General features: G+C 45.4%; 1 protein-coding gene across 2 annotated transcripts in view; it reads left to right on the forward strand.

Annotated features, from left to right (window-relative positions):
- The window catches only part of duox (dual oxidase), a 70,350-nt gene that overhangs the window by 1,926 nt on the left and 40,629 nt on the right, over nt 1-27,795 (forward strand). The window contains exons 2-16 of one of the 2 annotated variants that reach the window (XM_085972293.1): nt 2,757-2,923; nt 3,378-3,461; nt 4,788-4,952; nt 6,502-6,689; nt 7,630-7,831; nt 9,202-9,368; nt 10,247-10,307; nt 10,412-10,508; nt 11,426-11,516; nt 12,330-12,432; nt 15,310-15,473; nt 17,690-17,865; nt 20,072-20,190; nt 21,675-21,812; nt 27,375-27,494. In XM_085972293.1, coding sequence (XP_085828419.1) covers nt 2,854-2,923; nt 3,378-3,461; nt 4,788-4,952; nt 6,502-6,689; nt 7,630-7,831; nt 9,202-9,368; nt 10,247-10,307; nt 10,412-10,508; nt 11,426-11,516; nt 12,330-12,432; nt 15,310-15,473; nt 17,690-17,865; nt 20,072-20,190; nt 21,675-21,812; nt 27,375-27,494 — 1,945 coding nt within the window. In that variant the 5' untranslated portion in view covers nt 2,757-2,853. Of the gene's footprint in view, nt 1-2,736; nt 2,924-3,377; nt 3,462-4,787; nt 4,953-6,501; nt 6,690-7,629; nt 7,832-9,201; nt 9,369-10,246; nt 10,308-10,411; nt 10,509-11,425; nt 11,517-12,329; nt 12,433-15,309; nt 15,474-17,689; nt 17,866-20,071; nt 20,191-21,674; nt 21,813-27,374; nt 27,495-27,795 lie in introns of both variants that reach the window. The other variant, XM_085972291.1, reaches the window with a different exon arrangement.

Consider the following 27,795-nt stretch of genomic DNA (forward strand, 5'->3'; position numbering starts at 1 on the left):
TTTCCTTATCTTGTTTCTGAGCTGAAAAAGTTTTCAAAGTCTTCCAACAACTTTTGCCCTGTGCCCCGGGTTGACTCAGGTTAGAACAGCGCCACTCAACACAGCCGCTACTATCTCAACAAGGCACCGAGCTTCCTCTCGCCACCTGACTGTGCTTCCCGCCCCCGCCCCCCCCCCCTTCCTCCACCTGCTCTTCGATTTTGTGTCTGACCTTATTATGATTGGAATTAACAGTTTACTCGATATTCTAGAATCTAAATTCTGCTGTGGGCCCCGCCGAATCATATATTGTACCACGAATTTGCAGTGGTAACCGATTCGAGAGGGGACCCGCTCAATGTGGAACCAGCCTGTTAATAACTGTTTAATCAAACAGGTGAATTAGTAAAGAACTTAAGCAGAACCACTGGAATCTGGTTTTCATAGAATAACAGGATGTGACCCCAGAACACTGTAAAATCCGGGAGTCCAATGTAATAAATGTGAAATGTAGCTTAATAATTCAGTCACCAGTGGTCCTAATTATTCGTTCAAAAATGAAACCCTTTTAAAAAGAGGCCAGAGGGTTCTGGACTCTTTGCTCTCTAAAGGAGTTCTTATCTAACCCAGGTAAAAAGACATAAATTTATATAGCGCCTTCACAACCACCGGACATCCCAACGCGCTTTACAGCCAATTAAATACTTTTTGAAGTGTAGTCACTGTTGTAATGTAGGAAATGAGGCAGCCAATTTGCACACAGCAAGCTCCCACAAACAGCAATGTGATAATGACCAGATAATCTGTTTTAGTGATATTGATTGAGGGATAAATATTGGCCCAGGACACCGGGGAGAACTCCCCTGCTCCTCTTCGAAATAGTGCCGCGGGATCTTTTACGTCCACTTGAGAGAGCAGACGGGGCCTCGGTTTAACGTCTCATCTGAAAGACGGCACCTCCGACAGTGCAGCACTACACAGGGTGTGCCTAGATGTTTGTGCTGAAGTCTCTGGAGAGGGACTGTGAACCCACAACCTTCTGACTCAGAGGTGAGGGTGCTGCCCACTGCGCCACAGCGGACATGTAGTGCCGGTATCGCATTGGCAGCCCTGCTACTCACTGTTTTTACGTGCATATAATCCTAGAAATAACTGTCAGTGATAAGAGGGGACTGGTATCTATAGCATGGCTGTGAAATTATACAAACATTGAGCTGTGCATTTACAATATTCGTGCAGCATGCGTCTGAAAAGGGTTGTGTTTAAAGCAGAGTTTTTTTAATTTGTTGACGGGATGTGGGTGTCACCGGTAAGGCCAACATTTATTGCCCATCGAACCACTGCAGTCCATGCTTCTTTGTAGCGGTTTGGTATAACTGAGTGGCTTTCTAGGCTATTTCAGGCTTGCTAGGCCATTTCAGAGGGCAGTTAAGAGTCAACCACATTGCTGTGGGTCTGCAGTCACATATAGGCCAGACCGGGTAAGGGCAGCAGATTTCCTTCCCTAAAGGACATTAGTGAACCAGATTGGTTTTTACTACAACAAACTGATCGTTTCATGGTTACTATTACTGATACTAGCTTTTTATTCCAGATTTATTTAATTAACTGAATTTAAATTCCCCAGCTGCCGTGGTGGGATTGTGAACTCACTGTCATTAGCCCAGACCTCTGGATTACTAGTCCAATAACATAACCACTATGCTATCAAACCCTTTTAAAGCAGAGTGAAGCTACTTACTCCATGGTGTCTCAGTGCTCTTACTCCCAGTGTCAGCCCCTCCGACTCCTGCTTCACACTGCATTTACACTTTAACTACAGCCCTCGTAAAAAGACAGCACCAGGCAGGGACCCTACGTTTGCAGTGTGAATGCATTGTAAACCCGACCAATTGGTGCTTTTGTAATATAGGGACAGAAGAATGTGTTAAATGGTGCTCCCTGTAACTGGTAGTCATTTTTAACTTCTGCCTCCAGTCACACACTAACCATCGTCTTTCGGGTGATACCTTAAACCGAGGCCCCGTCTGCCCGCTCAGGTGGATGTAAAAGATCCCGCGGCACTATTTCAAAGAAGAGCAGGGGAGTTCTCCCCGGTGTCCTAGTCAATATTTATCCCTCAATTAATATCGCTAAAAAAAAAAACAGATTATCTGGTCATTATCACATTGCTGTTTGTGGGAGCTTGCTGTGCGCAAATTGGCTGCTGTGTTTCCAACATTACAACAGTGACTACACTTCAAAAAGTACTTCATTGGCTGTAAAGCGCTTTGGGACATCCGGTGGTCGTGAAAGGCGCTGTAGAAATGCAAGTCTTTCTAACGTTGTTCCCAAGCTTTCAAGTTCTAAAATCCCATTTTCATCGATACGGAAATTTGCAACAAAATATATATTTTTAAACCTGCGTTTTAACTAAATTTGATAAGCATTTCATCCCAAAGTTTAATTTTGCAGCAATAGTTCATTTTTTTTTGCATTTATAACCTTCAAGCACCGTGGGGCCTTGCCATTTTCTTATATACTTGTTAGATTGTGGTGGGGAGAATGTTATTGCAGCTCGCAAGAGCTGAATCGCGTCCATTTCCAATTCAATACTGACTTTAAATCAATGCCTTTAGCAAGTAATTTCCAATGAGATCGTTCAGTGTCAAGTACTGGGTAGAAATGTACTTTTCTCGATAGCCAGTTAGTGACAAGGAGATTCCCAAGTGTCTGGCGCTGCCTTTTTAAACTGGCTATAAGGTGTTTCTTTATCAGGTTATACTTTCCGATCACAGAGTGTTTGAACCGATTTTATAATCAGAGCTGAACAGCTCGGAGCAACATCTGGAGCCCAGTGCCCCGTCGAATGTCAAGGAGTTTGCCAAAAAGAAAATGGCACAAACTAACCTCTGGAAACTGCTGATCACAGGCTGGATTCACCTCTCCCACCTAACATTCATCTGTAAGTAACATTCCCCCTTCTCGAAGACAGAGATCGTAGACTCAGTCATAGAAGCATGGAATGATACCGCACAGAAGGAGGCCATTCAGCCCATCATGCCTGTGCCGGCTCTTTGGTAGAGCTGTCCAATTAGTCCCACTCCCCTACTCTTTCCCCATAGCCCTGTAACTCTTCTCCCCTTTCAATATTAATTGTATTGCTAATATATTCAACTTTTTTAAACTATGAAGTCACGTGTTCTATCTAATTGGCAGTTATTCTTTAATGAATTATAAAACAAATAATTTTTTTCTCTTTTCACGTGTATATTTTGATTCCCTTATCAACCAGATCTTGCTTCATGAGTAGATTTTCTTTGTCAACATTTATGCTTTTTCATGTGACATGTACTTTATTCAAAGGATTGATTCAAGGACTTTCCCCCTGATTAATCGACTGCCTTTTTCTCCCCAAGCTGCTCAAAATAATATCAACTGGGAGGTGCAGAGATATGATGGATGGTACAACAATCTTGCCACTCATAACCGAGGGGCAGCCGGTAAGAAGCGATCCTTTTAACATTTTCTCATTTTAACTTCACCAGCAAAAAAATATAACTGTGCTGCACATCTTCAGCTTAAGGTTCAGGTTAGACGTTAACATCAGTGACGATCAGTACGAAACCAGCAGAGGTTGGTTTTGATCTTGAACGGGATATGTTTTCAACTCTCATTACTAAGCACTCCCAAGTAGTGCCCCGATGTACATCGTCTTAGTAGAACAAACACAATAGCAAAAAACTGCGGATGCTGGAAATCTGAAATAAGAACAGAAAAATGCTGGAAATGCTCAGCGGGTCAGGTAGCATCTGCGGGGAGAGAAACAGAGTTAACGTTTCAGTTCGATGACCTTTCGTCAGAACTGGAAAAAGAACATAAGAACATAAGAACTAGGAGCAGGAGTAGGCCATTCAGCCCCTCGAGCCTGCTCCGCCATTCAATAAGATCATGGCTGATCTACAACCTCAACTCCGCTTTCCCGCCCGATCTCCATATCCCTTGATTCCCCTAGAGTCCAAAAATCTATCGATCTCAGCCTTGAATATACTCAAAGACTCAGCATTCACAGCCCTCTGGGGTAGAGAATTCCAAAGATTCACAACCCTCTGGGTGAAGAAATTCCTCCTCATCTCAGTCTTAAATGTCCGACCCCTTATCCTGAGACTGTGACCCCTGGTTCTAGACACTCCAGCCAGGGGGAAACAACCTCTCAGCATCTACCCTGTCAATCACCCTCAGAATCTCGTATGTTTCAATGAGATCACCTCTCATTCTTCTAAACTCCAGAGAATATAGGCCCAATCTACACAATCTCTCATCATAGGGCAGCCCTCTCATCCCACTCTCTCCTCCTGGCGGGCGGGCAGTTAAAATCGCCCCTGGCTCGTCCGAAAATCGTCCGAAAGCCACCATGATCGCAACATGTGCGATTTTAACCTGTTCTCCTGAGCAGGCAGCGAGGACACGCGCCCAGAGCCAACAGGGTCCTTCTTTAGATGTGCATATTGCGACCCAATGACATCATTGAGACCTGACTGTAATTTTAACTCAGGCCGGAGCGGGGAATCCACTGGAGTTAAAATCACGGCCGTACATTTCCACACTTCTGTATAATACTGTGGAGCGCATTTAACTGAATAGCCTGGGTAACTGAGTAAATTTGTTGGCAAATGGTCTGTTCACTGACACATGCTCTACTGTATCTGGCTCTTAGTAGGAAAACAGGTTGTACACAGGTGTAATTATTATAGTGCATGGCTAGTCAATCAAAATAACATGCAGTCTTTTCAGTGATAACTATCTGAAGATATGTGGTTTATTTGCAGGCTGTCCATTTATGCGCCTGTTGCCTGCTAGATATGCGGACGGGGTTTATCAGGCTTTGAAGGAGCCAGAAGTACCAAACGCACGAAACATCAGTAATATAGTATCAAATGGACCATCAGGACTGCAGTCTGTCAAGAATAACACCGTGCTGAGTGTTTTCTTTGGTAAGGTTTCTGGGCTGTGAGAATACGCACAACTCCATCATTTTGGGGAACAAGGGGAGAAGATAGCCTTTGATTTCTGTATGTATCTACATCATAAGATTACGATGTTGCTGCACAATCTTCGCAAGCACATTTATTATGTTCTGACACATGGTGACCAGAGGAAATCTTTCCCCCTATCCTGAATTCATTCCTTTTTATCTGTTTCCCTGGTCTGTCTGTCCATCTTAATGACCAATCTTCGATCCAAGTGGTGGCATGAAAGAAATGTAGTGTGTAAGCGAGGTAGTTGTTGGATGATTAGAAAGTTTATGGTTCAGGAACTTCTTTTGCAAGGCATTTGAGAGAATGAATGCCTTGGTTTCTGTAGTGTATGTACCTTGAAGAAGGAACTATATTCTGCAGCCCCTGTATACTGCAGTACCAGTAGTGACCACCCCTGTATATAAGCCTGTGAAGTAACTTTGTATAGTAGTTCCAGTTTTGTCTCCATTCAGTAAACACCTGTTATAACCAACTTCTGCAGTCCGTGTCTCAATTACACACGGACGTTACAGTTTCTATATACAGCAACACTGCAAATGTATCCAAAAAGAACTTAGTTAGGAAGTTGCTTTGCCCAGTTAACTGAGAAATTCATCCCCCTATGATAGCAGTACCAGTAATCTGCCTAGTTTATCTCCATATCTGTTATTGCTGTCTGTCTAGCTCTATATTTGTCTATCTGTTCTTTAGATTTTCTGACTGTCTAGTCGATGTCTGTAATTCATCTGTGCAGCTCACTGGAATTAATATAAATGAACTCTCTTATGGCAAATGTTGCTTGAATTTTAACCAGAGGAAATTAATCCTGAAATGGAAAGATGAGTACCTTGGATCTTGACAAGGAGCTAAGTCAATGAGGGAGATGCTACAAATGATCAGATATAGGGACTAAGCAGAAGACAGAAAGGATTAGGAGCAGGAGGAGGATTAGGACAGCAATATCATTTGCAAGCTGGCAAGTTGTTTGTTTTTCAGCTTACTAGAGCTGGAAAATGACCTGTTTCAGGCGAGTGAGTGAGTGAAATTTTTCAGGCCGTATAATGGGGATTAATACCAAGGTGAACTTTTCAGCGTCTTCACTGCTGTAGTGCACATAAAGAAATCTTGAGTGACAACCGAAAACGCTGGAAAAACTCAGCAGGCCAGGCAACATCCGTGGAGAGAGAAACAGAGTCAACGTTTCAGGTCGAAACCCTTCGTCAGACCTGAGAAAAAAAGCAGGAAATGAAACAGATTAAAAAGCAAGTTTGGGGGCTGGGAAATGGGGGAGGGGATGAAAGAACAAAAGGGAAGGTCTGGGAGGGGTGAAGAGACATTAAGAGACATTCAAGGCGAGACGAGATGGTAATAGGGCAGGTAAAGAAACAAAGGATGGCTCTAGAGAAATCTTGAGACTTGGTTTGGAGAGAAGTCCCTTAGACAATTGACAATTTGCAATTGGTTTCAAATGAGAGATTATATGATAAGTTACCATTTGTATTTCTCCTCTTCATAACTTCTACAGGATATCATGTAATGTTTGAGATTCTGGACACAAAGCTCCCTGCCTGTCCCCCTGAATTCCTCGACATTCCAGTTCCACGTGGCGACTCGGTATTTGACCCCAATGAAACAGATAACGTTAGACTACTGTTTCAACGAAGTGCGTGGGACAGCCACTCAGGACACAGCCCCAGCAACCCACGAATACAGGTAATAGGGGATGTGTGGAGAGGGAGGGGAAGAAACATGATCAGAACCTTGTACAAATACACATTATACATGAATGTACACGATGCATACAGCAAGGACATTAAAAATATATGTTTACTAGGCACTAATGCATTAAATTATTTCTTCTTGCTGCACATTTTCCTACATAATAACAGTCACTGCACATTAAAGTAAATAAGTCTATTTAAAGTGCTTTGAGACATTATTGGGAGATGTGAAAAGATGCTGTGGAAATGCAAGGCTTTCTTTGATTTTTCTTTCTTTCTTGCTTCCTTCCCTTCTTGCTTTCTTTCTTTCTTTCTTTTCTTTCTTTCTTTCTTGCTTCCTTTCTTGCTTCCTTCCTTTCTTTCTGTCTTTCCTTCTTTTCTTCTTTTTTTCTTCCTTCCTTTCCTTCTTCCTTCCTTTCTTTCTTGCTTTCTTTCTTCATTCCTTTCTGTCTTTCCTTCCTTCCTTCCTTCCTTCCTTTCTTTCTTTCTCTTTTTAAGCCTTGTTGCAAATTATTTATTTCCATTGATTCATTATTATCCCAGTGTTTATTTTGTTTCATGCTTCACGTCAAGCTTTCATCAGTTTTGTTTCTGTGACACCTATTTTTGTGTAGAAGTAGAAGGACTGAGAGTTTAGTATATTGATTAGAAGTTAGTAGAACATTGGCACCTCAATCAGTGTCCACATAGCCCATTACCGTAACTATTGACATATAGAGGTAGAATGGAGAGGCAAAGCGAGAAGAGAACAAGTAAACACAGCTCATAATAGGAAGATAAAGAAGGAAGGGAGCAGGATATATCAGGGAAAGGCAGATGAGTGAAGAGATGAACACCTTGGAGAGCGATAACTAGACCTTGTAACATTTTCTTTCTCAATGGGAACCTTCTTAATGAATCATTTTAATCTATTCCCATTGGTTTTTCAACAGGTCAATGAAGTTTCTGCATGGATTGATGGAAGCTCCATTTATGGAGCTTCTCATTCTTGGTGTGACGAATTGCGAAGTTTCTCTGGTGGCCGACTTGCATCTGGTTCTGACTCACTGCTTCCAAAACCAAGTATTAAAAAGTTGCCTATGTGGAATCATCCTGATCCATCCACTGGCCAGACTGGGCTCCAAGGATTTTACGGTGAATATGTAACATTTTGAGCTTGTTTCAATGTAACCATGGCTCACTGCTCACAACGTAACTAAACTGATTAGATTTTGATTTAGAAACATCTCTTCTAAAATAATACTGGGAAATGGTGTTGGTCAATGGTGCAGCAAGTTGAGGCATCAGTCAGCATTTGGAGTAGGTCATGCGTCCAATTTCACTTTCTACTGAACTCTTGATCTCAGCCTATCATTGTTGGATAAAACACAACTTGGAGGCCATAGGGAGGGAAGTAAAATTAGCAGGAGAGTCATTTCCATTGTGTTCGTGTCCATCCCCATGAAACAACTTTATAGGAGCATCGGTGGAGGCTTAGGAACAGGATACTCACTTGCCATCTTACCCACAGTCGTTTAATGGCCTTGGAAGTCAATGAGCAGGAGGAGATTAGGTACAATTTTCTGCACCCAGCGATCTGGTTAGATACCTGTACCAATGGAGCCCATAGCCCTCGTGACTTCCTCGGCCAACCCTAGTAGCCATTTAGTAGCTTCGATAAATTTGCAAGACCAAACATAGTCATCAACCTTTATCTAGTTCTAAGCATAGCAAAGTCCATAGTCTTAAGACTCAGGGTATTGCCATAAAACCTAGGCGTACAGTCAGTTTTCTGTGGCACCTTCTGGTTTGTGGTTCTTTCCACCTTAGTCAGTCCCACAATACTCGGATTGGACTTATAGCTGCTCAATAAACATGTACAGATTTTGTATTTTGGGAGAGGAAGAGGGGGAGGGAGGGAAGACAAGGAATTGGTTGGCTTTACTTGACCAACTCTATTACAGCTGAGTCATTGATGGGGGTAAGAATGTATTCTGGTACATGTCCTCTGCAAGGCAGCACATTCCTCTGACAAGGACCAGCTGGTTACATAAAATTCCATAGAAAATCCAGCACAGAAACAGGCCATTCGGCCCAACCAGTCCATGCCGGTGTTAATGCTCCACTCGAGCCTCCTCCCGTCTTTCCTCATCTAAATCTATCAGCGTAACCCTCTATTCCCTTCTCCCTCATATGTTTGTCCCGCCTCCCCTTAAATGCATCTATACTATTCACCTCAACCACTCCCTGTGGTAGCGAGTTCCACATTCTCACCACTCTCTAGGTAAAGAAGTTTCTTCTGAATTCCCTATTGGATTTCTTGGTGACTATCTTATATTGATGGCCTGTAGTTTTGCTCTTCCCCACAAGTGGAAACACTCTCTCTGTGTATCGACTCTATCAAAACCTTTCAGGATTTTAAAGATATCTATTAGGTCACCCCCTCATTCTTCTCTTTCCAGGAGAAAAGAGACCCAGCCTGTTCATCCTTTCCTGAAGTTTAACAAGATTAAATTCTATTACAGATTTTGGAAGTACAGGAGCCAATGAAAGCCCATTCATCATGGCAGAGAGCATCATCTGGTTCCGGTATCACAATTATCTGGCTTCTCGATTTCAAAATCAGAGCCCCTCGTGGTCAGATGAAGACATGTTCCAGCACGCCAGAAAGTGGGTGATCGCTGCATTCCAGGTGATTTGCCCGTCTATACTCAGTGCAGTGCAAAGGAAAATTGCCATCTTATAGCACGCGTTTGTTTGTGCAAATAGCCGAGAATGATGTTGAGGTATATTTTTCCACTGTGTGTAAAGAATTACAAAACTGTCATTATAAGACCAGTTTAGTGAAAGAATTAACTTTACACTGATATACTCTACAGCGTGTTGCGTTTTCCCTGCAGTGCTGCAGTAAGGATCGGATTGCTCCGGTCAATGATTTTAGCGATATCGTCGGTGTGGGGATAAAGCAAGCTGTTGCATCAATGACAACTAACTGCCAGACTGAATGCAACAATCTGATTGGCGGCAGGGCGCGCATCAATCTATATGAAAGTTCCTCCAATATTGCTTCAATTTCAAAAGCGGTCTTTCTTTGCGGTCTTTCTTTAACTATCTGTTTTCAAGTAACAACAGGAAGTGCTGGAAACACTCAGCAGGTCAGGCCGCATCGGGGAGAGAGGAACTGAGTTAACGTTTCGAGTCGGGGACCCTTCATCTGCCCCAATAACCACACTAAGGGAGTGAAGGGTTATGGGGAGCGGGTAGGGAAATGGAGCTGAGCCCAAAATCAGATCAGCCACGAGCTCATTAAATGGCGGAGCAGGCTCGAGGGGTCGAATGGCCGACTCCTGCTCCTATTTCTTATGTTCTTATGTAATATCTCCTTATCTGGCTCGGTGCCAAAGTTTGTTTGATAACGCTCCTGTGTGAAGCACCTGGGGACGTTTTACTACCTTAAAGGGGCTATATAAATGCAAGTCATTGTTGTTCATAGCTGGTGTTAAATCGCTTCCATCCCCAGCGTCAGTCAAGCCCTCACCTCTCCACTAACCATTACCTTGGTCTCTGCAGAACATTGCGCTTTACGAGTGGTTACCTGAATACCTGGGAAGAAACTTATCTGTCTATACTGGTAAGATAGTGAGATTATCCCAATTGCAATAAAAAAAAAAAAATCTTGCCTACTGTTTTAGGTTTTTCTTACCAGATCTATAAATTATTTCCTGGGTTTCACAGGGTACAAGACGTTTGTTGATCCTGGCATCTCACCTGAGTTTCAGGCTGCCGCAGTGAGATTTGGTGCTTCCATGGTACCACCAGGAGTTTACATGAGGTAACAAAGAAACTATATGTTATTTGCTAACTATTGGTTTTCTTTATCTTCTAATGTGGTATTGATTGGCTCCAATTTCTTAAACTCCCAGCTGAATTGTTATCTGAAAGTTTATTGTGTCAGCCAGTGGCTCAGTAGGCCGCGCCCTCGCCTCTGAGTCAGAAGGTTGTGGGTTCAAGTCATAAAGCTAGGCTGACACTCCCAGTGCAGTGCTGAGGGAGTGCCGCACTGTCGGAGATGCCGTCTTTCGGATGAGACGTTAAACCACGGCCCCGTCTGCTCTCTCGGGTGGACGTAAAAGATCCCATGGCACTATTTCGAAGAAGAAGAGCAGGGGGAGTTCTCCCCGGTGTTCTGGGCCAATATTTATCCCTCAATCAACATAACAAGAACAGATTATCTGGCCATTTATCGCATTGCTGTTTGTGGGACCTTGCCGAGTGCAATTTTGGCTGCTGCGTTTCCTACATTACAACAGTGACTACACTTCAAATGTACTCAATTGGCTTTAAAGCGCTTTAGGATGTCCTGAGGTCATGAAAGACACTACATAGATGTAAGCTCTTTCTTCCTTTAGAAATGCTTACACTCTTATTTAGTCAACACTTCACTATCTGTTGAGGATGCTGTCCTTTAAATTTATCATAAAGGCTTAATGATCAAATGGGAAAGAAAAATGTGCATGTTCTATCGTCATTCTCCAAAGCAGAGCATACACACATTAAAAGAAACATGAGGAAACCTGTTCAATGGAAAGTTAAATTAGGAATGGTGCAAAGCGAGCAGCTGATCTGATCGCATCAGATTCCCACTGCATGGATTAGGTTACAATTGCCCCACGGTTCCAGCACGGGGTAAGTCGTCGTTTTGCTGATGTCTGAATTCTGCCTTTCTTTTTTCTTTTGGCTCATTTCCAGAAACAGGACGTGCGCGTTCCGAAATGTCACCACCTTTCACAACATGCAGTCTCCAGCGCTTCGGGTGTGCAACAACTTCTGGAGCAGAGAGGTAAAGAATTCAGAACGGACAAACTCCTGAAATGATTTCCCGCGGTGGGTTGGGACGGTGCAGTGAGTTACAATTCCCTGCAGCATCTCCACGTACCTGCCATTTCTCTTTGTTGACGTGAGATGCCCAATTTTGAGGTAGAAGATCAGCCATCGATAACTCAGTAGAGCGGCGGAGCAGGCTCGAGGGGTCGTATGGACTACTCCTGCTCCTAATTACGTTGCTCATGCTTCTTAGGTTTAGATAATGATGAACCATTATTCCAGCGCTCTCCTTGCCGATCCCTATAGTTCCCACTTCACCAACAGATTGTGGGTCTAGCAAGTAGGTCAGTGCTGCAGGTGGTTGCACCTTGTCTTCATTGTGATGGCCTGGATGGTCTTCTGCTGCCCTGTTTTTGGATTGGTGGGATTTCTTTGGTCTTCCCTGGTGCAATGTTTTCAAATTGAAGCCCAATCAATATGTAAGACTAAAGACATGTGAACTGTGACCAGTGACCCGCCCTGAGTTCTGAGTTGGATCCAAGTCCAAGGCTCAGAAACAGAAGAAGTGTCGTCATCCTTCTAAAAATGTAGGAAACACTCTCTCCAACTCTTGAGCACAATTTGAAACAACTTGCTTAATCAGGAAAATTGATCGATAAACTCTTCCGAGGCGAAAACGTTTGTTAAAAATAATTCAATAATAGAAATTCTAATCCTGGAAGACTGTGCATGCCTTCTCGACTTGAGAATGTTTTCAGAAATCAGTTTTGCCAAAGTTGTAAAGAAAGCAGAAGGTCGATTATTAGAAGGGCTCGTTGATTTATTTCAGAAGCCGAACCTTCAGACTGCAGCTGACATCGACGAGCTTATTTTTGGGATGGCGTCTCAAATCGCTGAGAAAGAAGACAACATTATTGTGGAAGATCTGAGAGGTAATCCGTTTTATTTATGGAGGCGCTGTTTCTACAAAGTGGTCCAATGCTGGTTGAATTGTGCTCTGCTCCGTACAGTATGGGATGGCAGGAATGACGTATGAAGAGAGATTGGGTCGATTGGGCTTATACTCGCTGGAGTTTAGAAGAATGAGAGGGGATCTCATTGAAACTTATAAAATTCTAACAGGACTAGACAGACTAGATGCAGGAAGGCTGTTCCTGATGGCGGGGTAGTCCAGAACCAGGGGTCACAGTCTAAGGATAAGGGGTAAGCCATTTAGGACTGAGATGGAGGAGGAATTTCTTCACCCAGAGAGTGGTGAACCTGTGAGATCCTCTACCACAGAAGGCAGTTGAGGCCAACTTATTAAATATATTCAAGAAGGAGTTAGATATATTTCTTAAGGCTAAAGGGATCGAGGGATATGGGGAGAAAGCAGGGACAGGGTGCTGAATTTGGATGATCAGCCATGATCTCATTAAATGGCAGAACAGGCTCGAGGGGCCGAATGGCCTACTCCTGCTCCTATCTTCTATGTTTCTATGTAAGACTGCAGTTATACTAACGGTGAGAGGGCGGTAACTCTGGAGTGGGAAGCAAAGTTGCAAACACCTGAGCAATATTCCGGGCTACACCTAGCTGTGTGCACCAGTAAATATATCTGTCCCTGGGTGCTTGATGGATGCACAGCTCACTGCACCCTCCACCCTCCACCCACCCCCCCCCCCAACCGTGACTATATCATAACGTTGGGGCATGTGGGAGCAACGAGTTACTCCTAACATCAAAACTTTGAAACATTTTATAAAGTGCCCAGGATGGCCTGAGCAATTGCTTCGCTCCACTTCGCACCGCACATGGTGCCAAACCCAAGGAGTAAGACTCATTTCAGAGTCCGATTGGGGACCGCATCCTCAGGTACACTGCCACTTTTGGATGCCGCTGTTTGTGGGAGCTTGCTGTGCGCCAATTTGGCTGCCACGTTTCTCTTACAACTGTGACTACGCTTCAAAAGTACTTCATTGACCTCAGGTCATGAAAGGTGATATGAATCTTGTCATTCATGTGAAAATGAATTATGTAATAATACTGGGCGGCCTGCTGGTGGCGCTGTCCAGGGAGAGTATAAATACTCGGGCACGGGCCCAGCTTGCTCAGGACATTCTTTAACAGGAACTAGTGAAGGACACAACTAGATCTCCATGTTGAAAAACAGTTGATTAAAGCCTTGTTTAATACTCAGACCAAGTGCCAAAAGGCGCAGGTTCCTTCATTTCTAAGCGAGATGAGTTTGGCCAGTCTCAACCTTGGGCATGGGTTCACAACGCACCACACAGTGGCTGGGCTGGGAAACGCAATATGTCACACTGTGCTGCAGAAGGGGAGGCTGTTCTCAGGGTGGAGCTAAGGCACTTGTCGGGTTGGAGTAGCGGGAACTTTACCACGCATCAAACCCACACTACACGTGATCAGGAATGCTTGAGGCTGATAATGAGGGCCCAAGATGGGAGGATGAGCACCAAAAACATACACTCAAAAAGTACAATGTTAAGTAATTTACAGAAACATTGGTGCTTCTTTAATTAAAAACAGAAAATGCTGGAAATACTCAGCAGGTCAGGCAGCATCTGTGGGGAGAGAAACAGAGTTAACGTTTCAGGTCGATGACCCTTCGTCAGAACTGGAAAAAGCTGGAGATGGAACAGGTTTTAAGCAAGTGCAGGGGCAGGGAGAGGGGGGAGGGGAGGAAAGAACAAAAGGGAAGGTCTGTGATAGGACGGAAGGCAGGAGAGATTGAGAGACAAAAGGGGTGATGGTGCGAGGTAAAAGGAGATGGTAATGGGACAAGTTACGAAACAAAAGATGGGTCTAGAGGAGGTGTAAATGGGAATGGCAGATTGAAAGACAGCTGCCATGTGAAAAAATAGGGGCCGAGGTTATGGTCTGAAATTGTTGAACTCGATGTTGAGCCCAGAAGGCTGTAAAGTGCCTAATCGAAAGATGAGGTGCTGTTCCTCGAGCTTACGTTGAGCTTCGTTGGAACTGTGTAAGAGGCCGAGGACAGAGAGGTCAGAGTGGGAGCTGGAGCAGAGAATTAAAGTGACAGGCGACCGGAAGCTCAGGGTCACACTTACGGACTGAACGGAGGTGTTCCGCAAAGCGGTCACCCAATCTGCGTTTCTTCTCCCCAATGTAGAGGAGACCGCATTGTGAGCAGTGAATACAGTATACTAGATTGCAAGAAGTACAAATTGATCGCTGTTTCACCTGGAAGGAGTGTTTGGGGCCCTGGACAGTGGGAAGGGGGGAGGTAAAAGGGGCAGGTGTTGCATCTCCTGCGCTTGCATGGGAAGGTGCCATGGGAAGGGGAAGGGGTGTTAGGGGTGATTGAGGCGTGGACCAGGGTGTCGCGGAGGGAGCGGTCCCTTTGGATGCTGCAAGGTGAGGGGAAGATGTGTTTGGTGGTGGGATCACGCTGGAGGTGGCGGAAATGGTGGAGGATGATCTGTTGAATGTGGAGGCTGGTGGGGTGAAAGGTGAGGACAAGGGGAACCCTATCATGGTTCTGGGAAGGAGAAGGGGTGAGAGCAGAAGTGCGGGAAATGGAATGGACACGGTCGAGGGCCATGTCAACCACGGTAGAGGGGAATCCTCAGTTGAGGAGAAAGGAAGCACAAGTATGGAAGGTGGCATCGTCAGAACAGATGTGACGGAGATGGAGAAACTGAGAGAATGGAATAGAGTCCTTACAGGAAGCGGGGGGGGATGAAGTGTAGTACACGTAGCTGTGGGAGTCAGTGGGCTTATAGTGAATGTTTGTCAATAGTGCTTCTTTACTGTGGTTTGTTGTCAAATTTTGCTACTATATTCAGACTACATGTATGGACCGTTGAAGTTCTCTCGATCTGATCTGATGGCTCTCATCATCCATCAAGGCCGGGATAATGGTCTTCCAACATTTAATACTGCAAGACACGCCTTTCAACTTCCACCAATTAGCCAGTGGAGTGACATTAACCCCAACCTCTCGGCGGAGGTTAGTTTCTCTTGTATTAATATCCTCAAACTAACTGTAGACTTTTAACTGCGTGATTCTACCGACCGCTTTGACCAAGCTTTTGGTCACCTGTCCTAATATCTCCTTATGTGGCTCGGGGTCAAATTATTGTCTGATAATCGCTCCTGTGGAGCATCTTGGGACATTTTACTACGTTAAAGGAGCTATATAAATGCAAGTTGCTGTTGTTGAAGTTGTACTGAAAAATCTATTCCAAGTGATCATTGTTCTTTGAACGAAAACATTCCTCCTACTCACCTGTCTTCAGAACTTGGTTGCAGTCTAACTCCCTTACCGTTTTAATATAATCGCAAAAACAAGCTCGTATTCTGAGGGTCGGTCAGTATTTGTAGGACTCTGCACTCCTCCATTTCTGGCCTTTTCTCTATCCTCGATTTCCTTCTCCCCTCCATTGGCGGCCCTTGCCTTCAGCTGTCCGGGCCCTAATCTCTAGAGTTCCCTCCATAAACCTCTCTGCCTCTCCACCTCTCTCTACTCTTTTAAGACCCTTCCTTGAAACCTACCGCTTTGACCACCTGCCCTAATATCTCCTTATGTGGCTCGGTGTCAAATTTTGCTCCTGTGAAGCGCCCTGGGATGTTTTACTACATTAAAGGTGCTATATAAATGCAAGTTGTTGGCCTCGATTTTAACTGACCCGTGGAGTCAGGATTGGAGGCGTGCGGGGTGTTAAAGTCCCGAATTTGGGGGTCCCGACACCATCCCGCCCCCAACCCGCCTCCATGTAAGTTTCAAAGGAGGTGGGTACCCGCCCCGCACTGGGACCCGCCTAATCCCTATTTTAAAGCTTGAAGTGTGGGATTCCCGATGGCTTCAAGCCACGCCAAGTTAGAGGAGTCGGGCCGTCGGGTTGAAGGACTTGGAGGGGTCGAGATGTCGGTGTTCAGGTGAGTGATGGGTGCATGAGTGCAAAGGTAAGTGTGTTTGGTGTGTCTAAAGTGTGTAAAGAAGTTTAAATTACCTGTACTTACCTTTTTAGCCTTCCTTCCTCTAGGTTTTGGGAGTCCATCATCTAACCGGCACAGAAAGCAGAACGGCTGCGAACTGTCAAAAGTGACAGCCTGCAGCTTTCTGTGCCGGTGAGATTTCTAACTGAGTCTGTGGAGAAGGACTCAGGTTAGAAGTAAGACTGTCAGTGTTTGCCAGCTTCAAACAGCTGTGAAACACTGAGAGTTCATCTGTCAAAAGCTCTTGACAGATGAAATTTCAGTCTGTGACGTCACCTGTTGCCGGGTGGCCCTTAATTGGCCTGCTGAGCCCGCTGGGTGGGCTCAACAAGGTCAATCACGTGAAAATCGCGTGGATTGGCCGCATCTCGATGGAGGCGGGACTACAACCCCGAAAGTTGTAGTCCTGCCTCCTACCTGACTTCTGAGTGAAAATCACCCCCGAAAGCAAATGGCATGTTGGCCTTCATAGCGATGTCTTGCTGCAGTTGTACAGGGCCTTAGTGAGACCACATCTTGAGTATTGTGTGCAGTTTTGGTCGTCTTATCTGAGGAAGGACGTTCTTGCCATGGAAGGAGTTCAGCGAAGATTCACCAGGCTGATACCTGAGATGGCAGGAATGACGTATGAGGAGAGATTGGGCCGATTGGGCTTGTACTCGCTGGAGTTTAGAAGAATGAGAGGGGATCTCATTGAAACTTATAAAATTCTGACAGGACTGGACAGACTAGATGCAGGAAGGATGTTCCCGATGGTCGGGGAGTCCAGAACCAGGGGTCACAGTCTAAGGATAAGGGGTAGGCCATTTAGGACAGTGATGAGGAGGAATTTCTTCACCCAGGGAGTGGTGAACCTGTGGAATTCTCTACCACACAAGGCAGTTGAGGCCAATTCATTAAATATATTCAAGATTGAGTTAGATATATTTCTTAAGGCTAAAGGGATCAAGGGATATGGGGAGAAAGCAGGGTCAGGGTACTGAATTTGGATGATAAGCCATGATCTCATTGAATGGCGGAGCAGGCTCAAGGGGCCGAATGGCCTACTCCTGCTCCTATCGTCTATGTTTCTATGTGTATAGGGCTCATATTAACACCCGGGTGAGAATGGTTTAGGAAATAATTAAGCAAATAGAATTTGTGCTCTGCGGTATTTTCATTGGCAAAGGGTTTATTGCCCAACTGACTGAAATACTTAACTGCTGATGATTTGAATGGACTTCACAGCTCTTTAAGGGGTTGGCCGAGCAATATGGAGACGACATATCCAAGCTGGAGCTGTGGCCTGGAGGCCTCTTGGAGAGTAATGGTACACCAGGCGAGCTCTTTACCAAAATCATGATTGATCAGTTCCAACGGATACGAGATGGAGACAGATACTGGTTTGAAAATCAGCAGAACGGGTATGAGTCCTTTCAACCACGAGCATCTTGTTCGCTAGCTGTTAAACACGGGGCATGAGTGGAAATTTTGTACTGCAACATTGTTTAGAGTTTATGCAGGGGATAAAAAAAAAATTCCCTGAAGTTTAGAAGGACTGAAGTCTGTTTCTCTTGTGCACTGGTCTCTGAAAAATCAAGAGTGGGACCCAGGTTTCTGCTATAAAAGCTGCAGAGCAGACCATGAAAATTCTTTCTAAAGCAGACTCTTGAAGGAAAGACAAACAAAGTGTGGAGGTTAGATAGACATCTTTGCACGGTGACCATTGAAAGTACATTAAAGACCAGCTTGAATACTTTAAAATGCTTTTTAGCAACTTGACAGACATTATAAGGGCTACTTAAAGGAGGACCTGGAAAGGGTCCAGTTTACAAATGAAGGTAATGATTGGTATCCTTAACTCTCTGCGAGAAGCTGAGCAACCGCAGTTGATCCTTGAGCAGTTTCACACTGTTAACTCATCCCAGACCGATGGTCTTCTCCATCACTGTGTTTGCAATTTAAAAAAAAATTCGTTCCAGGGATGTGGGCGTCGCTGGCAAGGCCAGCATTTATTGCCCATCCCTAACTGCCCTTGAGATGGTGGTGGTGAGCCTCCTTCTTGAACCGCTGCAGTCCGTGTGGTGAAGGTGCTCCCACTGTGCTGTTAGGGAGGGAGTTCCAGGATTTTGACCCAGCGACGATGAGGGAAGGGCCGATATACTTCCAAGTCAGGATGGTGTGTGACTTGGAGGGGAACTTGGAGGTGATGGTGTTCCCATGCGCCTGCTGCCCTTGTCCTTCTGGGTGGTAGAGGTCGTGGCGAGTTGCTGCAGTGCATTGCTTGTCACTCCAAAACCACAGCCTTGTTTTCCCATTCAGTCTTCGATTGTGCTCTTGGTGCGTGTTGTCAGATATGGGGGTGAAACTGCACATGGGCGGTGACACGTAAACAGGCGGAAATCGCATTGTCCGCCCGTTATTTGCCCCACCCGATATTCGGTCCCATTGACTTCATTAGAACTGAATGTCGGGCGTGTCATTCATTGACGGCAAATGCGATTCCGCCTGGTTTGCGTTCCCGCACATGTCTAATTTCACCCCACGATCTCTCCCGTAGTCAGTTGCAATGGGAAGTTTAACAGGAGTCACCCTTGGGATCTTCATAACATGAATGAAATATGACACTTAATATTGCATACCTTGAAAGCTGGGAGTCGATGCTGCACTGGCGGAGGTGACAAGCCATTGGATGGGACATAGAAACCAAAGCCTCATCAACCTCTTCCAGTGGATGCTAAAAATCCCCTGCCACCATTAGGATAAGAGAAAGGTTGTTGTCCTGGGCTCGCTCACTCAACACCAATAATAATGAATTAATGGCTCATTCACCACACTCAATGGCTGCTGTATTTGCCTGATCTCAGCCATGGCTCAGTTGGCAGCACTCTCACCTCTGGAGTCAGAAGGTTGTGGGTTTCAAGTCCCACTTGAGCACAAAATCTAGGCTGATAATCTAGGCTGAAGAAGCGCCGCACTGTCAGTCTTTCAGAGGCCCTGTCTATTATTCAAAGAAGAGCAGGGGAGTTATCCCCGTGTCCTGGTCAATAATTATCACTGAAGCAGATGATCTGGTCGTTATTCACATTTCGGCAGGAGCTTGCTGTGCACAAATTGGCCGCTGCATTTCCTACATTACAACAGTGACCAGACTTCAAAAAGTACTTTTTTGTAAAGAGCTTTGGGACCTCCTGAGGTCGTGAAAGGTGCTATATAAATGCAAGTCTTTCTTTTACATAACATCAGTAACGGGGCATGAAAGTGTTTCATTTTATGTGAAGGGCTTTGAGCTGTTCCCAGGAGGCGGGGGCGGGGGGGTGGGGGGAAGGTGGTGAAATTGACCTTGGCCGGTAGCGTGACGCAAAGCGCCCGTCCTCCGTGAAAAGTCAATGGGACACGAATATGTTGATTCGCAGCCGCCCAGGACCCATTTCACCCCCACCCGTGATGAGGTGCTATATTAATTCATGTCTCCATTTTTGCACTCGGTGTGGCTTCGCTGGATCTACTTTTGAGGTTTGATTTCAAATCGGAAAAGCTGTTAATTCGTGTTGCCCGTGGGATATTTCTCGGTCTGTAAAGAAACGGCGACAGTAACTTCACCGGCAACCTTTCTTGTGTTTGGTTTAGATTATTCACAGCTGAGGAGATCAACGAAATTCGAAATATTACATTTTTTGATGTCCTGGTGCGCGCCTTAAACACGACAGAGGATGAAATTCAGAAGAATGTGTTCGTCTGGAATGCCGGTGAGCGAACATACAAATTACTTTCACAGAAGTCTTTCACAGAATCACAGAGTGCAGATAGAGGCCATTTCGGCCCATCGAGCCTGCACCGACACATATCCCACCCGATCCCTGTAACCCCACGTATTTAATCCCCCTAACACTAAGGGTCAATTTATCATGGCCAATCAACCTAACCCGCACATCTTTGGACTGTGGGAGGAAACCGGAGCACCCGGAGAAAACCCACGCAAACACGGGGAGAATGTGCAAACTCCACACAGACAGTCGCCCGAGGCCGGATTCGAACCCGGGTCCCTGGCGCTGTGAGGCAACAGTGCTAACCACTATGCCACCGGCAGGAGCAGGAGTCGGCCACTCGGCCCCTCCAGCCTGCTTCGCCATTCAATAAGATCATGGCTGATCCGATTACTCCACATTCCCGCCTACCCCGATAACCTTTCACCCCCTTGCTTATCAAGAATCTATCTACCTCTGCCTTAAAAATATTCAAAGACTCTGCTTCCACCGCCCTTTGAGGAAGAGAGTTCCAAAAACTCACAACCCTCTGAGAAAATTTTTCTCCTCATCCCTGTCTTAAATTGGCAACCCCTTATTTTTAAACAGTGACCCCTAGTTCTAGATTCTCCCACAAGAGGAAACATCCTCTCCACATCCACCCTGTCCAGACCCCTCAGGATCTTATATGTTTCAATCAAGTCACCTCTTACTCTTCTAAACTCCAGCGGATACAAGCCTAGCCTGTCCAACCTTTCCTCATAAGACAACCCGCCCATTCCAGGTATTAGTCTAGTAAACCTTCTCTGAACTGCTTCCAACGCATTTCATCCTTCCTTAAATAAGGAGACCAATACTGTACACAGTACTCCAGATGTGGTCTCTCCAATGCCCTGTATAACTGAAGCATAACCTCCCTACTTTTGTATTCAATTCCCTAGTTTGATAAAAGTTGAAGAAATTGGGACAGAAAGGGGGAAGGGTTATTTTAAGTAGGTCTGGTGAAGCACCATGGGTGTCGTTATCTCCTGGATTTTCCCAATTGCCTTACGGAGTGGGAGAGGAATTACTCTGAATTTTTCCTGAAATTACCTACAGCTTATCATCGCTGTTTCCTTTTCCCTCCTCCCCAGGAGTTCCCGTTACCAGTGACCCGTTCACCCATTACCCTTGTACTCCTTGACCTACATTGGCTCCCGGACCACCAACGCCTCGATTTTACCATTCTCATCCTCTTGTACAAATCCCTCCATGGCCTCGTCGCTCCCTATCCCTGTAACCTCCTCCAGCACCACAGCCCTCAGGGAACTCCACGTTCCTCCAACTCTTGAGGAGGGCGGGGGGGAGGGCTGGTGCAATACCCCTGCGATTTTGCGATCTCTTAGTGGCTGAGAGACGAAATTTCCCCCTACACAACATTTCCTTAGCTTCAGAAAAATCACCTCTATCCATAATTATAATTCTCTTTGTTTATTGTTCTCCGACAGGGGACCCTTGTCCGCAGCCGAAACAGTTGACCGTGGATGACCTGGAGCCTTGCACTGGGGCGACCAGTTTGAACTATTTCGAGGGCAGCGGGGCTCCCTTTGGGATTATCATCGTGATACTCTGCTCTTTACCACTAGGTTGGTGACAATCACTCCGCTCCTCAGCAAACATGTTTCGTGACTCACTGTTGATCTTAGATTCTGTACGAAAAGAATAATCCTAAAGCCCTTAAAGAACATCCAGATGGCAAGTTTGATTTTAATTCGGTTGCGGTGGTGTGGTGGCTATGGGACTGGGCTCGGAACCCAGAAATTGCGGGCTCATAATCCCACTAGGGCAAGTTGTGGAATTGGTGATCTTTGTGGGCACTCCAAAACGAAATGAGGGCCCAACTGTTCCGCTAATGTCACCCTTACCCGGTCCGGCCTACACGTAACTCCAATCCCACCCTATGCGGTTGTCTATTAAAACCCTCTGGATTGGGAGCAACGTTCCCTGTAAGCCACGTGCCTGCCTATCGTTCCCGCGCAGCCCGGGACCGACTTTTCCAACGTGAAATTTCACACATGCGCGAAACTTTGAATGGGCCGCGCAGCCCGTTAAAGGGACCGTGCACCCAAATTTAAAATTGGGGGGAACATTGATTGGGAGCCCTTCAATTATTAACAAATAGCCAAGGTTTTCTGTTCTCGTACAATAAAAACAATGGATGAAATTGTGGAATACAGTCCCCAGAGCACTGGTGAACTCCCAGAATCTCATGTAATTAAAAATAGAACTTGATGCCAGGCAATGACTATCTCCAACAAGTGAGAGTCTAACCATCTCCCCTTGACATTCAATGGCATTACCATCGCCAAATCCCCCACCATCAACATCCTGGGGGGTCACCATTGACCAGAAACTTAACTGGACAAGCCACATCAATACTGTGGTAACAAGAGCAAGTCAGGGGCTGGGTATTCTCTGGTGAGTGTCTCACCTCCTGACTTCCCACCATCTACAAGACATAAGTAAGGAGTGTGATGGAATACTCGCTACTTGCCTAGATGAGTGCAACTGCAACAACACTCAAGAAGCTCGACACCATCCAGGACAAAGCAGCCCATTTGATTGGCACCCCATCCACCACCTTAAACATTCACTCCCTCCACCACCGGCATTCGTGGCTGCAGTGTGTACCATCTACAAGATGCACTGCAGCAACTCGTCAAGCCTTCTTCGGCAGCACCTCCCAAACCCGCGACCTCTTCCACCTAGAAGGACAAGGGCAGCAGGCGCATGGGAACACCACCACCTCCAAGTTCCCCTCCAAGTCACACACCATCCTGACTTAGAAGTATATCGCTGATCCTTCATCGTCGCTGGGTCAAAATCCTGGCACTCCCACCCTAACAGCACTGTGGGAGTACCTTCACCACATGGACTGCAGCGGTTCAAGAAGGTGGCTCACCACCACCTTTTCAAGGACAACTAAGGATGGGCAATAAATGCTGGCCTTGCCAGCGATGCCCAGGTCCCATAAGCAAATAAAAAATAAATTTATTCAGTCACCATATAAATCAGTGATCCCATGTAGCAAGTACCTCTCTGGTAGTCGTCAAAGGAAGAAAGTTGCATTAAGTACGATGTTTGCTTTTTAATACTGGGTGGGTCAATTCTTAATGCTTGTAAGTGACATATATTCTGAGATTTAAGTTCCTTTGATCTTTTGTCTAGAGATGTTCAAAAGGGCTTCCTGAATAAGCGCTGGCAATTTCGTTTGCTAATGAACGACGCGGTACCATCAATGAATGATGTTGAAATGCATCATTATGTCACTTGCAGAAGCTCTCCTCATTATTACCAGTGATGCATGGCTCTCCTCGCCTCTCTCAGGTTGCAAAAAAAACCTCTTTGAACATTATAAACAGAGAGGCCCCAGGTGACCAAAGCGTTTAAACTGAAATGAATCGAGATACCAGAATGCAACATTGCATTATCAATTCAGCCTCTCCGATGACAATGCTAATTAATCATTGCCGCGTGCATATTCTTACATAGTAAGGCAGGACGACCAAAGAAAATAACGCATTTACACAAATGTGAAGCGTTTGTATTTTGGAAGGAAGAATGAGGAGAGGCAATATAAACTAAATGGCACAATACTAAAGGGGGTGTATGTGCACAAATCTTTGAAGGTGGCAGGACAAGTTGAGAAGACTGTTAAAAAGGCACACAGGATCCTTGGCTTTATTAATAGAGGAATAGAGTACAAAAGCAAGGAGGTTATGCTAAATCACTGGGTTCGGCCCCAGCTGGAGTATTGTGTCCGATTCTGGGCACCGCACTTTAGGAAGGATGTCAAGGCCTTGGAGAGGGTGCAGAGGGAGATTGACCAGAATGGTTCCAGGGATGAGGGACTTCAGTGATGTGGAGAGACTGGAGAAGCTGGGGTTGTTCTCCTTAGAGCCGAGAAGGTTAAGGGAAGATTTATTTGAGGTGTTCAAAATCATGAGGGGTTCTGATAGAGTAAATAAGGAGAACCTGTTTCCACTGGCAGGAGGGTCGGTAACCAGAGGACACAGATTGAAGGTAATTGGCAAAAGAACCATTGGGAGATGAGGAGAACTTTTTTTACACAGCAAGTTGTTGTGATCTGGAACACGCTGCCTGAAGCAGATTCAGTAGTAACTTTCAAAAGGGAATTGGATAAATACTTGAAGGGGAAACAAATTTGCGGGGCTATGGGGAAAGGGCAGGGGAGTGGGACTAATTGGATCGCTCTTTCAAAGAGCCAGCGCAGGTACGATGGGCCGAATGGCCTCTTTCTGTGCTGTCTGATTCTATGATTCTATCCTACTGGTGGAGGGCCTAAGATTCGGAAAAATCAGCCTTTGTAGATAAAAGGGGAGAGGGAGAAATGAGGAGAAAGTTCCCACTCCCTTTGGCTATCTTGCGATCGGTGCTGGAAGCCAATCAGTGTGGACGTCAATTGCGGTCCGGATCGGATTGGGCTCTGATGGCTCCCACAGTCGATTAGCCGGCTGACACTCGTATGAAGAATGGCAAGGTGCCAGAGGGCACCCGTGGAGCCATGCCCCAATTCAGTGGAGGAGGAGGGCAGGAGCGGCAATGGGCAGAGAAGGGAGGAACAGAAAAGTAACCGCTTGAAATCGATGCCAAATCAGTAGTTTAATCACAGCATTAGAGGGAAGTGCATAGTTCTGTTAAGTGAATAGAAATTGAAGATCCCAAAGATATTTTCTATCTACGCTCATTACAATCACATGAAGGGATTAGACCTACAGCATTAACCCGGATTTTCCCTTTGCCGATATTATCATGTGTATTTCCAGCATTTCCTGGTTTTATACCCCATTATGTTCACTTCTTCTAAGTGAATTCTTTTTGCTGTAGCTCTCTGTTCTCCTTGCTTACATATTCGGGTAGATTTTGGCATCCCTTGCCAACAGCGCGCACCTTAGCGTACCGCCAACATGCATCGAACTAACACGGGCAGCGGGCCTGTGATTGTTGCGTGCAGTGCGTGCCCGCAGCGTGCAAAGTCCCTCGCCACAGGTGTGAGCACTTGGAAACCTACCCCTTTTCGCACCATGTTTACAGCCCAGATTACACACAGTCCCTTTCTACCTGACTCTATATTATAATCCAGTGCAGTGCCAAGGGAGCGCTGCACTGTCTGAGGTGCCGTCTTTCGGATGAGACGTTAAAACGAGGCCCCATCTGCCCTTTCATAAAAGATCCCGCGGCCACTATTTCGAAGAAGAGCAGGGGAGTTCTGTGGCCAATATTTTTCCCTCAACCAGTGTCACAAATAAAGTTATCTGGTCATCATCTCATTACTGTTGGAGAGACCTGACTGCGCACAAAATGGCTGCCGCATTTCCCACACTTCAAAAAGTACTTAATTGGCGCTTTGGGACGTACTGAGGTCATGAAAGGCGCTGTATAAATACAAGTCTTCCTTTTTATAAAACGCAATAAGAGTACAGTGATCCCTCCCCAACCGTGGGGTATACGTCCCTGCAAACCCCCGTGGTTAGTAAAACCGCGGTTGGCAAATACAGTATAAATGTTCAAATAACACAATAAAAAAGAATATAAAAGCAATAAAATCATGTTATTTACCTTAATCCTAAATTAAAAACCGCGTATACACAAAATTCACTGCCATGGTTGGCAAAAGTTGTCGCAGAGAGGAAACCATGTATACTTGAAATCCGCGTCTGGCAAAACCGCGGGTGGGGCGGGATTCCTGTATTAGTTCAATAGCAAAATACTGCGGATGCTGGAAATCTGAAATAACAACAGAAAAAGCTGGAAAAACTCAGCAGGTCAGGCAACATCCATGGGGAGAGAAACAGAGTTAACGTTTCAGGTCGAAGACCCTTCGTCAGAACTGGAAAAAAACAGGAAATGAAACGGATGAAAAAGCAAGTTGGGGGCTGGGAAATGGGGGAGGGGATGAAAGAACAAAAGGGAAGGTCTGTGGGAGGTGAAGAGACATTAAGAGATATTCAAGGCAAGACGAGATGGTAATAGGACAGGTAAAGAGACAAAGGATGGCTCTAGATGAAGTGTGAAATGCGCTGGCAGAATGAAAGACAGCTGCCATGTGGTAAATTACATATTTAACAATCCTTCACTCTGCTTTTTTCTCAGTTCTGAAGAAGGGTTTCGACCTGAAATGTTAACTCTGTTTCTCTCTCCACGGATGTTGCCTGGCCTGCTGAGTTTTTCCAGCTTTTTCTGTTGTTATTCCTGTATTAGTTGTTGGTTTGGTGATTTTTACAATTAGCTGTGGCTCAGTGGGCAGCACCCTCGCCTCTGAGTCAGAAGGCCGTGGGTTCAAGCCCCCCACTCCAGAAACTTGACCACAAAAACCTAGACTGACACTCCCAGTGCAGTACTGAGGGAGTGCTGCGCTGCCGGAGGAGTCGTCTTTCGGATGAGCACGGTGGCATAGTGGTTAGCACTGTTGCCTCACAGCGCCAGGGACCCGGGTTCGAATCCGGCCTCGGGTGACTGTCTGTGTGGAGTTTGCACATTCTCCCCGTGTTTGCGTGGGTTTTCTCCGGGTGCTCCGGTTTCCTCCCACAGTCCAAAGATGTGCGGGTTAGGTTGATTGGCTATGATAAATTGACCCTTAGTGTTAGGGGGATTAAATACGTGGGGTTACAGGGATAGGGTGGGATATGTGTTGGTGTAGGGGTTACGGGGATAGGGTGGGATATGTGTCGGTGCAGGCTCGATGGGCCGAAATGGCCTCTATCTGCACTGTGGGTTTTCTGTGATTCTGTTTCTGTGATTCTGTGAGATGTGAAACTGAGAGCCCATCTCTCTGTAAAAGATTATTCAAAGAAGAGCAAGGAGTTCTCCTGGTGTACTGGCCAACATTTCTTCCGCCGCCAGCACTACTAAGACAGATTAGTTGGCCATTGCTGTTTGTGAAGACGTTGCTGGGCACAAATCAGCTGTTAAGTTTGTCCACATTGTAACAGTGACTCCACTACAACAGTGGCTGTAAGACAACATTTCTAGAGAATACATAAGGCACTATATAAATCTTTCTCAGTAAATTACATATTTAACAATCCTTCACTCTAAATCCCTGCTGAGTGGAAAATAATTCTGGGTCAGATGGTATTTGCTAAAGAATTTACTGATTTTTGAAGAGTTGATCATTTTTTTTCCAGTGTGTCTGATCCCTGCGTATGCTGTAGCTTTTTACCGTAAAACACAGTTTAAGAAACTGCAAAAGAAGAACAGGCGAGAGTCTGTAACAAGGAAGACCGACTTTGAAGCAGGAATCAAAGGTAATACGATGTTCACTTCTCTTTCAGTTTTGTTCTGAGGATGAAAAAATTTGCTTCGATTTCTAAACACATAGAACATAAGAACATAAGAAATAGGAGCAGGAGTAGGTCATTTGGCCCTTCGAGCCTGCTCCGCCATTCAATAAGATCATGGCTGATCTTCTACCTCATCTTCACTTTCCTGCACTATCCCCATATCCCTTGATTCCCATCATATGCAATAATCTATCGATCTTTATCTTGAATATACTCAACGACTGAGCCTCCACAGCCCTCTGGGGTCGAGAATTCCAAAGATTCA

The sequence above is a fragment of the Somniosus microcephalus genome, chromosome 32 (assembly GCF_052327205.1).
Source record: "Somniosus microcephalus isolate GS21.2 chromosome 32, FLI_Smic_1.0, whole genome shotgun sequence".
NCBI lineage: Eukaryota > Metazoa > Chordata > Chondrichthyes > Squaliformes > Somniosidae > Somniosus > Somniosus microcephalus.